This window comes from Aedes albopictus, chromosome 3 (assembly GCF_035046485.1).
Source record: "Aedes albopictus strain Foshan chromosome 3, AalbF5, whole genome shotgun sequence".
In the NCBI taxonomy this organism is placed as follows: domain Eukaryota; kingdom Metazoa; phylum Arthropoda; class Insecta; order Diptera; family Culicidae; genus Aedes; species Aedes albopictus.
This window is the reverse complement of record NC_085138.1, coordinates 400,384,356-400,397,145: the sequence shown is the minus strand read 5'-3', so window position 1 is coordinate 400,397,145 and position 12,790 is coordinate 400,384,356. Positions and strand designations below refer to the sequence as shown.

Sequence of the window (12,790 nt, the reverse complement as noted above, 5' to 3'; positions counted from 1 at the left end):
TTCTTTGAACCCAAGACCATGAAAATGTGAAAAATCGAATATGTTTGTGCATAACTTTGTGCACCTTTACACAATTTTTCGTTTTCAAAGTATTTTTCTGAAAACTTCAACTCAATATGTTACAAACATAAAAGAGTTTTAAACCGACAAACTCGATTAAAAGTTTTGATTTTTTTTTTCAAATTTTGAGTTTTGAAAATTTTTGAGATTGTGGAACATCTTATCTTAAAATTGATCCCTCTAATGATGAAATAAAAAAAACGGCTCTAACTATTTTCGATAAACTGCAAGTCCATCAAGTTTCACGACAGTCAAAGTTGCATTTTGCGCATATGACTCCATACAAATAGACGGCGAAAACTGCCAAAAACCAAATTAATGTATATTTTTATTTTTTTTATTTTCCCCAAATCTAATGTATTGTACTTTTATTTAATACTAGCTGTCCCGGCAAACTTTGTCTTGCAAAGCTGCGGTGGTTTGACAACTGTTGAGGTCATCGCAGCAACGCACTCTAGATTGATTTAATTTTGATCACGCTGAATTTGTTCCCGGCTCATCAAAAATCAGCATTTTCACGATTTTCATACTTTTTAAAGTGATTTTCGTAACTTTTTCTGCATATAAACTGTAATTTTTGGAGAAGTATTAAGAATATGTCAATCATTGCGATTCAATGCACAATAAATAATAAAATCGGAAAGGTGACCAAAACATCATTTTTTTAATGTCTGAGAAAAAATGTAAATATGCATACACCAAAAACCATTTTGAGATATGAAGAACAGTCTTTAACCCTAAAAGGGATACCTGGGGTCCATTGGACCCCAGGCGCCTTTCAGAGCTCGTCTTTGATGGAACACATTCAGCGAGGTGACAAAACTGAGGCCATGAAGGTATCCCTTTTAGGGTTAATAATAACCAAACATATGATAAAAATGATTGCCCTGGAAAGAAAAAAAAATCAAAAATGCTCAAACTATACGCCATCTCAAAATGGGGTTGGGAATTAAAGGATTAAAGTAAATCATGTAAGGAAAGCCGTTTGCTGGCTATTTTAAACTGAAATAGGATTATTATTTTTTTTACATATTTTGATTAATCAAATGCAAACGGGAGTTAAGGATGTATGCCAATGCAAATGGAAGTTCTTATAAAATATCAGAAGGTACATTTTCTAAAATTTCTCACTTTACATAATTTTTGAATACTACACCAATGAAAAAATAAAAAAAATATATCTCAATAACATATACCTTCGATTGGACTGATAAAATTGGTTTTGACTGAACTTTATTTTATCTCTTATCAAAATTGTCCAACAAAAATTTTGGATTGTTAACTCTTTTGGCTTAAGAGTGAAATATTTTTCTGGAAAAATATGATTGGGTAACTCTCGCTGAGACTAGTCCACTATTTACACCTTGTCTTCAAAAATGTTTAAGGTGGCGATTTTTTTTTAAAGTCCTCGCTTTAAAGTAAGGAAAATGCATTTGGTTACCCAAATTGATGGACCCCCCGTTAGTTAGAGCCACAACAAATTTTGCAGACCCCTCGATTTTGGTCAAATGGTGGCTCATTTAAACCGTTATAACTCGAAAGTTTCTCCAAAAACCACCTCAAAACGAATTGTTGTTGAAAAGAGGAGAGATAGAGTTACTTTTTACAATAATAAAAAGTTGGGTCAGCCATATTGATTTTGGCCGCCATCTTGGATTTTTATACCAAAGCATTTTTTTACCATGGATAAGGTTCTTCAACAAGGCTTTTTAAATATCTTTTTCTTGGGTTACAGGGATGCCAGATGCTTTTTTTTTAATCTGTATCATTTTCATCAAAAATCTGTATCCCATACAAAATTTGGGTGAAACATCTGTATATTCCCTATAAAAATAAAAAGCCCCTTCTAGCTTAAAAATACAGATAAATCTGTATGGCATTCCTGGTTACAAGTTATATATGTACCTTCTAAATAGAGTAGTTCCCGCTCAAAATACGACTTTTCCAGTTCATATGAAATGAGCTTCTATCTGAAAATGGTTTTCATGTTATTTGTTTTGCAATGTGCACCTTATTAAAAAAACATATGAAAAATACCTACTTTTATTCTTAAAAAATATAACTTGGAAAGGGTTTGTCGAATTTAAATGATATCAGCATATGTTAAGGACTTTTAGAATGAAATACACTGAGTGTAATATTATTCGCGGATCTATGTTGGATACCATATAAATTCATTTTTCCCTTACTCTTTGTTTTTTTCTTTTATTTTTTTCTATAGGAAACTGCGTTCCAGTCTCCAAATTTACCAAGTAGCCCAGCATGGTTTAAAACTTCTCGAATTTTTGTTTTCCATCGATATTTAAACTAGTGAAGGGAAACAATACAATTTTCAATGAAAAAACTACACATTTTTTACTAGATCCAACCATATTTAGTTACAGCAAATTAAAAAAAAATTGAACCTTGTTAAATTTTATTCAAGAGGGTCTGAAAATTAACATTTTTGAGAAATAATTGATACTTTTTGATAAAAACAGTACAGCAGTAAAAAAAAACACTCGAATAACATTTTGCAAAGTCCCATACGTTATTTTTTTTAAATTCGCTGTATCTTAATGTTGGATTTGGATGTAGATGTGGTTGGTTGCGATGGTTTTAGACTTAAAAAAAGTAAACTTATCATGATTGGGAACCCCTACCACTGCGCCTCATTTGCCTCATTTGCCTTCGAGCTTACATGTGCTTTTGTGCTTTACGGGTGTCCTCTGCTCTCGAAAAAGTAAAGTTTCAATACGGAGACGGTGGTGGTGGTGGCAAGGAAGCAGGCCTCCAACCGAGAAGATTATTCAAACCTAACCAAAACCCATCGTACTCCGGGGAGAAATATGACGCGCTCTCTTCTATCTGGATGAGATGATGAGTGTGAATTGGGTGGAAGATGTGATTCTTCTCTATTCAGATGTGGAAGTAGGTATAGAAGCAGCCCCGGCAAAGTTTGTGTAGAATTGAAACTAATAATTCAAAAAATGCCGGTTTGGTTTGATGTCACGTGGGAGCTACGGGCAGAGCGGGAGAATATATGAATGAGGAAGACAGGAAGTGAGAGCTTGATGAGGGATGTCGATTTGTTGTAGATTAAAAATGTTGAAAATTATGGAGGCAGATGAGAGTGGAACCGGTAGAAAGGATGATGGGAGAGAAGGCCTTTATATCGCTCTGTGATTTGGAGCGGTGGCGCTTATAATTATGTTTAAACGAGATTGATATGTGAAGCGAAGAAAGAATATCGGATAGCCCTTCGTTGTTGCCAGAAAAATGAATGTTAATTAAATGAACTTAACAATGTGAATAAATTGTCAGTTGATTTGAATATCAATAATGTTAATTCAAATTTAATTGAATCTTATCTTATTAGTAAATAATTGTAGGGTATTCCAACTACTTCTGTAGAAATATTTACAAAAGAAACTGATGTTTTCCGTGGCTGTTCTCCTTGTTTCAACAATTGATCTATATTTATGGTTATATTACGCCTTTGATTACAAGTTTAAATTTTGAAATCACCTAAAAACTCAAAAACAAAATCCCAACACGTAAGAGCCCTGCCCCATTTCAAGTGGATAAACCAGGAAAGTAAAATATTCCGTTCTTTAATTACCGAAATCATGCACTTGGATTTTGGTCGAACAAGCGAACCCAACTGGTAGAACCGGCAAAAGTGGGCTCACTTTAGCTTGCTGCCTCATTGATGAATGGGAATATAATTGAAGGGTAAATGGGCCTTTATCGGCTGTTTCCCGGTTCGCGCGAGCGGTCAGGTATAAATCCCAACGCAACGGCTGTGTACAGGTTAAACTTTCTCTCGAACCACCGAAAATCGGTGGTAAATATTTTGGTTTTTGTACACGTGTTCGGATGGGCCACACGCAAATGCAATTATACGACCGTCGGTCGGTCGGTCAATGTTTGGAACAAATTAGTTCGGTGGTAATTTGAGGTGTGATTTTGAGCTTGCATGCAAGATTTGGAACCGTTTCAATATGTGCCTAGGGCACGGCCCCTTCTAACGAAATGGGAGGAGCGATGGTAGCATAAGGACCCCTTTTCAAATTTATCCTTTTTATGCCTGAAAGGACCTCTCCTAGTTTCGCACGGGATTTCAATATGGTTCCCTCCGGTTGTTTGCACTCTGTTGCACAGACAGACTGACTGAAATGGAAGAGTTTGGCTTATTAATTCAATTACCAGCTGCGATTGAAGGGACGGCGTAAGTGTCTGAAAATGGGAAAAAAGAGAAGAAAAAGAAAACATGTTGTTTTGTTTGACATACGAGTCTGTACCAGGATACGCTACTCAACGCTTTTACATCTCTAGGATAACTACTGCGTTCGATGGTTGAGCTGAAAATCGGCGAAGGAAGTGTCTCTGTCGAAGTTTGCGATGCTGTTCTTTCAATTCAGTTTCTTGCCAAGGATGTAACATGATGAAGAAGAAGATGATACAGGACCACCTTCGTCGTCCTTGCCAATTTTACATTATTGGCAGCCAGTTTGATTCAAACAGCGCGGCGGTGGTAGCATGCCAATGTGAACGATGGGTGGTTGAACGAAGGGACATTATGAAAGGACCGGTGCCCATAAATAACCTTTCCAGGCAACCGCCGTCGTTGTTGAACGGACACACATTTTTGCACTAGAATCCGCCTCGAGGAGATAAGAGGCAGCGCTCATGCTTTCACTCACTACTGCTTTGACTGCGGATTGAAGTTGATCGTTTTCGAGAGAAAAATGAGTTGTTTCTTTTTTGTAACGGTGTAAGGAATGGTGATTTTTGGCACGGAATGTAGATTATATGCAAATTTAACCAGAAAATCACAAATCTTCCGAAAATACGTAGAAAAAAGGATGCTAAACCTAAGTAACATTTTTTTAGTCAAATAGACTAGAAGAGATTCTTAAATCCATCATAAAACCAAATTAAAAGATATTAGGTTTTATGACAGTTATCAAAACCTCTTCAAGACTAATTGGCTATTAAAATGGTACTTGGGACATTAATTAAAAATTTCTGCAACAAGTAGCAAAATGAAGATTTTTTCAATGCGAGTCCTACGTTTAAGTAACGAGGGCTTGTTGAACTAAAAAACAAAAAAAAAAACAAATGAAAAGTACTACTTTTTGGCAGTTTTTTTTAAATAGAAAATATAGATCGTCCTTTTCATGAGTGTTATTGTTAAGATAAACATATTTAAAACTCTGCGGATTAGATAAAAAACGAGTTTTTTTTTAATTCACACATTAATGTGAGTTAATTGAATAAAGTATCATTAGCATAACAGTACGAAATCGAGCAAATTCATTTGACAGTGTGAATTACCTCGTGCGCTTATGTTTACCGTAAAAGATCATTACCAGATACTTATGTACATCGCAATAAATTTAAAAAATAACCTTCTGTGCTATGGAAAACGCCGTACAAAGATGCAATAGTAGCTTAAAATGGTCTTATTTTATTATTAAGAGACTTTCAGCCCTTGGCTGGTTAGGACTTAAAATGGTCTTCAAACGATGCAATGCTTGCGTCTTCCCGCAATTTTTGATTGTCTGGTTTTCATATAATTAGGATAAAATTTGTAAAGACACGTTAATATGTTAGAGGAAAGGTTGTCCGAAGAAATCCTTGATTTGAAAAAAAAATAACAAATAATTTTAAAGAGTTTAGAAAATTCTTCCAGTAAATTTTTTTTTTATAATTACTAATGATGGAAATGAAAGATTGAATTAACCTTTGAATCTTACTGAAAAACATTAAACACATACTAAAAATACATAATGCAGGCTTTAAAACCATTAAGTAAAAATTATAAGTAGAATTGAAATTCTTGGAGGAAGCCTGGCAATGGTTATGAAGACAATGTTTTAGCGAGAGAATTTTTGATGAAAAATAATAGTATCTGACATTAAATACAGTAGACACCCGATCGATGCTTATGGTTAATTTTTAATGATTTTCAACCATCTAATACCAAGTTTTTGTTTTATTATGATGTAAACATAATTTTATGTATTTTAGTTTTTGTTTTTTCTTATTTTTATTTATTTTTATATTTTTTCTTCTAAGCCTGTTTGGGCTTTTTACGTGTTGGGGAAATAATTCCACTGCGACCATCAATTTGGTCTATTGTGGCGAGGCCTATTTGGGTTACCCATTGTAAAGGCGAACACATTTTGAAATTTTGTAATTATAGTTGACTTTTTTTTGAAATATTTTTAATGAAAAATTGTAATTTTTAAGTAATTTTCAACAAAATAACCAATAAAAAAAATCATTCACATCTGAAAACATCTTTTTTCAGATGATTTTTTTCTAATGCATATACCTTTCAGAAGACATTAAAACCCGTTTTGAGATATGAAAAACAGTCCTAACTATCGGCCAAAAATATAAAAGTATAGATTATAGATTAAAGAAAAAAAAATACAAAAGAGCTTAAACTGTATTCCGTCTTAAGGCGGGATTCAAGGGTTGTTGATGATTGTTAGTCGTTGATGTTATCGAATTTTGTTTGCTAAATGAAACGTAAACATGTTGGGTTGAAGGATTTTTGCAAGAATTTCTCATTGGAAAGTAACCTCATTGAAAATTGGTTCAATAAACTTTTAATAATATCAGAATCCATTTATGAAATAGAGAGTTACAACTTTCTGTTTTTTTAACTGTTCGAATAAAAAAAAATACCAGCACTGAACACATATTAGATGTTTCGCGAAAAACTCTAGTAAGTTATTAAAAAAAGTTAAAACTAGGATTCTTGAAACTATTAAACTAGAATTGTTTTTTTTTTAATTTTATTCTAAAACTGCTTCATATTCAAATAATTTTAAAGTTTTGTTTATTCAGAGAAAACTTATAGAAATCTTTTTAGTTTCATCACAAAAGAAATACAAATATTTACCATATCTATATATATAAAAATGAGTTTGAAGTCCCTTTGAGGCAACAAAACTCACGAACGGCTGAACCGATCGGGATGACTCTTGCAGGGTTTGATTCGTATTCATTGTGGCTGTGTTTATACACTCCCGTTCAAAAGTTTGGGGTCACCCCCTCAAAAACATGTCATTTTTTTAGGCCCATATCTCCGCCAATTTGCGCCTGATTTCAAAACCCTAGGTTTCATTCAAAAGATAATAAGTCAAAGAAACTTTAAACATGATTTAAAAGAAACTTTTTCAAAAAATTTTGTATGTAAACTTAACCCAAAGTTGACAAATTTTCTAAAAAATGAATATAAACTTACGGCAGTGTTGCTGGAAGTTGAGTCGACCAAATTTTAAGATGAGAGCGGTAATATGACCCATTTTCTATTAGCTTTCAACTGCTTTTCACAGAACTTAGCTAAAAATCTAGAAAAAAAGTTATTAAGTAAATTAATCCTTGATGTCATCGGCCAAAAGTTTGGGGTCACCCCTCAATATGATGTATCGGCCAAAAGTTTGGGGTCACTTTCGTAAAACATGGAAAAGTGATTTGGTGATATCTTCGTCATCTATAGTTCAATTTTAATTATTTTTGGCTCAATCCAAAGATAATTAACTAAATTTACGTTTTATGTCTTTAACTTAACGTATTTAACGATTTTTGTATATAAAAATGTTATGTAAAGTTAGCACATTTCACCACGCTTCAAAAAATGACGCAACTTTACGTTAAGTTTTAGTATGTAAATTTCAACAAATATGTGTGGTTCAATGTCTATGCAGTAAGTATCATTCATTTTGTTTCAAATAAGCCAAGAAGAATTAAAATTGAATGAAAGATGACAAAGATATCAATAAATCACTTTTCCATGTTTTACGATAGTGACCCCAAACTTTTGGCCGATACATCATATTGAGGGGTGACCCCAAACTTTTGGTCGATGACATCAAGGATTAATTTACTTAATAACTTTTTTTCTAGATTTTTTAGCTAAGTTCTGTGAAAAGCAGTTGAAAGCTAATAGAAAATGGGTCATATTACCGCTCTCATCTTAAAATTTGGTCGACCCAACTTCCAGCGACACTGTCGTAAGTTTATATTCATTTTTTAGAAAATTTGGCAACTTTGGGTTAAGTTTACATACAAAATTTTTTGAAAAAGTTTCTTTTAAATCATGTTCAAAGTTTCTTTGACTTATTATCTTTTGAATGAAACCTAGGGTTTTGAAATCAGACGCAAATTGGCGGAGATATGGGCCTAAAAAAATGACATGTTTTTGAGGGGGTGACCCCAAACTTTTGAACGGGAGTGTAAGCAAAAAAAGTTACGAAAATCAACTTCAAAGAAGAGCATTTGTGAAATTAGTGAAATTGCTATGAGCGGGAAAGAAATTCAAAACGATCACAATAAAACCAATCTAGAGTGCGGTGCCAAAATGACTCCCCGGCAGATGTCAAACAATCACAATCAAAATGGCAGTACAACGTCTGCCGGGACAGCTAGTAATAAAATATATTCAACGAATAAACTTTGTTACAATTTTGAAACAAAATACGAATAAAGATAAGTTTTTTTTCAAATTTTCTGAGCTAATTTGAATCATTTGTTGTTTTTTTTTTATTTTAGAAATTTGTACATATTTTTCGACTATTCGTTTATGAACGGCATATCTTAATTAAATTAAATAATCTGGAGGTGTGTTTTTACAAAATTTAGTAAACATTCATGGAAAATGGAACATTTGCAAGAGAAAAAAAATCCATAAATGCGATTAAAAAAATCATGTAATTTTAAAATAACCTAAATGCTACTCGTTTTTTTTGTAGAATTCAATAGGTATTCTCTAAATATAGCTAACTTTAAAGGAATCTTGCATGGACTGTTTGCGGACTTATTGATGATTACTATAGGAGTCTCTGATATTTTTTTTGTAAAGGATTCAACATTTTATGAGTCCTGGATTTTTTTTTCCATATTTCAACTTAAGGCAAAACTGGATGCATTTTCTCATTTTTGTTTTTTTTTATTCCTTAACGGAGCAATATTTCCAAAATCGCTATATTTTTTTTTGCTAAAATCATTTTTCTTGAATTTTTTCTTGAAACTGGTTTTTGATAACTGAAAAACATTTTCCTCGGAAAAAAAAATCAGAAGATACCTTGATCCATCCTCATCGTGTGTATGAAAACCGATTTTGAAAATATTGCTCCGTTATTGAATAAAAAATCTAAACCGAAAACATGAGGAGATGTATCGTGTTACACCTTAACAAATATTACGAAAACTTCCGAAAGAAAGCATGGATAGATTTTTTGCAGTGTAATAAGCTTTGCTTTGAGTGAAAAAACTTGAAAAAAAAACAAAATAAAGATTTCAAATAACTCCCTGATTAATGGAAAAAATTATATATTTTTTATTTGTTTCATGATTTGCACAACTGGTTGAATCTTCTTGTTCTGCTTAAGTTATTTCCAAAGTTATTAACTGAGAGCTTGCTCTGACAATATTGTCAGACAACCAAAAGTCGCACAAGGATGCACGCAAAACATCGTAAAGTACTATTTTAAGTTACTATCGCATATATGTACGGCGAAAGGACAATTTTCATCGCATAGCATATTATTTTTTGAACAAATTGTGATGTATCTGGTAAAGTCATTTAAGAATACAAATCAATTTTTATAAGGTATGACTACATCGATATTCTGATGTTTTATTGCGATGAACTTAACGTATTCGCAAAAGCATGCGACCGAATTCGCAAAGTGGCAAATGAAATCACATAATTGCGTACTGCGATGATTATACGATTCCATTTGGTATTTTTCTTATTATGTCAATTAAGCTTGCATTGGCGTGCAAATGAAATCACATAAATGTGAAAATAAACTCGTTTTAGAGTGCATATAAACTCGCATAAGATAAAATCGTTTCTGTTGACATAATGCGATTTGTAATATGGTTACAAATCTAGTTATTGTTTTAAATTTTTGTTTTGCTTGCCTGATAATCATCAACGGTTGACGCAAGACAGTGAGAAGTAGTGAAAACTGTGCGAAAATTGCACTTCGTTTGATTTAACTCCAGATAGCCTGTCAAGAACGAACAGTCCAGGTACATTTTTACAAACACTAAGATGAGTTAGAATGTAATGATAATTAACCAGCTTGTTTTATAAGTGGTGTTTGGTGTTGAGTGTAAAGTGCGGCTTGATATTCCAAAGTTAATTAGATCGGCACAGAGGTGACAAAAATAGTTTTTTTTTTCGAATATTTTATAGTCGCATAAGATGCCATAATACGTGCACATCGCATAACATTACGCTTCAAGTCATATAGCGTTATTATTGTCTCGCTAATACACGTATAGAGCCTCCACTTTTGTTCGCATAAGGCACAACTTATGCGATGAAACTTTACCGCATAAAAGTACGTATAATACGGACATAAACTTCATTATACGTGCAAGTTGGTTGTCAGGGATGGCCATGTTGCACGGATATACACGAAGATACTCATGTCTAAAACAGCCAATGATATACTCCTTACGAATAGTTTCTGGACCAACCGGAATTCATGGTCATGCTGAATATCGTCACCTTTACATCTGTGGTCATATGGGTCTTACATTGTTGAATAGAAACATGGATGAATTGTGCTCCACGCCGTCTTCTATGTATCATTCGGATTTCTAACGAACACAATCTTTGCAGGGTTGCTATACGACATTCTTGCAATTCAGGCATCGGTAACCTTCTGGATGCTGGATTCGCCGTAGAGTGTAGCGGGCTCGTAGTTCTCAGACAAGTTATTGACTTTGGGTTTCGAAAAGTATTCAGAAATTCCATACGATAAGCAACACAACAGTTATGGAATTTGGAAATTGAAAAATTTGCATAATTTTCTGTAATATTTTTGACAGCGTCTCAAATGTTGGCTGATGCAATTTTGGAAACAATTTTAAGAATAAGCTCCTGGAAAAACGTTGCAGTAATGTGTTCCTGAATAACTAGAAAAAACCACTTTAAAAATTGTGCACAAGACTTCAAAAGATCTTTGTTTGTTCTACAATAAATGTAATTTTAAGATTTTACAAGAAATATTGTTTGAAGCTACAAGAAGGTAATCCAAGGAATCCAAGAGATCTCCCTTGAGTACAGGACAATGGATTTACTCACTTAGAATAATCACCGACTTCGGTAATGTTTTACCGAAATCTCAACCGTAAAGTTAGTTTTACAGGAAAAATCGGTAAAGCTTGCCACTTTTTCCGAACTTCGTTAGAGTTTGACATATAAACGATAATATTTTATCCAAATTTAGTATTTTTTTATTCAGAATTTCGTTAAAAACCCGTTACCGAACGCTCAGCAGTTGAGATTTCGGTAAAAATTACCGAACGCGACTAGCATAACTAATGCTAGTACAAGCATAACTAATGATCATTTGAGGCACCATGAACAAATCTCATACTCACCCACGTGCAACTATGTTGTGTCAAGTGTTGAGTCCATTGACGTTTTAAGGATTTCAAGAGCTCCCTTGAGTTTACCAGAAAAATATACTACCGACTTCGGTAATATTTTAACGGAATATCACTCAGCTGTTGAGATTTCAGTAAACTATTACCGAGTGCAACTAGCTGTGTAGTGTAAGCCATCGTAACTCCAAGAATATTGAACCCTTCTGAAGCTTTCTAAAATCCACTGAAATGCTTTTGAATCGATCAGAAAACTCCCCTGAGATCGCCCGTACCTAGATTTTTTCAAAACTTTACTGATGGTTTTGAAATCTCCTGAAATGCATAAAAACTCCTCTGAAATCCCTCTGGTATCAGTAGGTCGGCTCCAGAGGCACGTTCTCATCCATTTGGGAAATTTGTGCCATCGCCATGAATACGAGCCTATTCATCGCCCTGTAAAGGGCACTGTAAAAAACGCATAAAGCGTAAAGTAAGCCAATTGCTACTTGCCAAAACGGGTTCAGAATAACAGAACATCCTGAAGATTCAGGCTTCTTAGGTCAGTTTCACTTAACCAAGTGTTTACCGAGTACTCGGAAACGCAGTTGCGTAAAAACTGGGTAGTTACATATCAAATGATTCAATGTTCCACAGTCGGATTCTCAGATATACAAATAAAGCAGCCTGTTGAGGCTTGTGATGGACAAAAACATAAGTAGGAAAACCACATTGAGTTATCTCAATTGCGTTTCTGCTACGAGATTCCTCAAAAGTCATGGCAAGACTCCCGCGGCGGGCATCCACAAACACTCAATTTCCTAATCGCTGCTTGACGTAATGCCGAGAAGAGATGTTGGTTTTTGTGCATTTGGTAAATCCAATTGGAAATCATTGAAAGATAAATGGGACAATCTATGCGGCTTCCAATATGGAATCGAAAGGTACGTGTTCAAAAGTATCCTGGAAATCCAAGAAAACAACCAAACAAAATTATTTTTGAATGAATGCTTTTCCGATATCGTAAACAACATTGTGTAAACAAATCACAGTGGACTTTCCATTTCCATTTTGGTAAGCATGTTGGTTCCCATGGAGAGGCATGTTTTCCAGAAAAACATCACGGGTGTGATGCTCGACAAAGCGTTCTAATCATTTCAAAGAGGTCCAATTGATAGGTCTGATCTTCATACAATGCATTATCCACTTACGGAATAAACTTGACAGTATAATCCCACCAAGATTTGGGAATAGCAAGGCTGCAAACAAGCAGTTTTATCAAAACATTTAGGGGCTCGAGGCATGACACGCGAGCTTGTCAAACGCAAAATGCGGAACCATATAGATG

At 34.0% G+C, this 12,790-nt stretch overlaps 1 protein-coding gene across 5 annotated transcripts in view; it reads right to left on the bottom strand.

The window, feature by feature from the left end:
- The window catches only part of LOC109408342 (transcription factor AP-2-epsilon), a 254,560-nt gene that overhangs the window by 69,550 nt on the left and 172,220 nt on the right, over positions 1–12,790 (bottom strand). For 3 of the 5 annotated variants that reach the window (XM_062856073.1, XM_062856072.1, XM_062856075.1), the window contains one exon: positions 4,249–4,278. The exons of the other annotated variants lie outside the window; for them this stretch is intronic. In XM_062856073.1, coding sequence (XP_062712057.1) covers positions 4,249–4,278 — 30 coding nt within the window. The remainder of the gene's footprint in view (positions 1–4,248; positions 4,279–12,790) is intronic. 5 annotated transcript variants of the gene reach the window in all.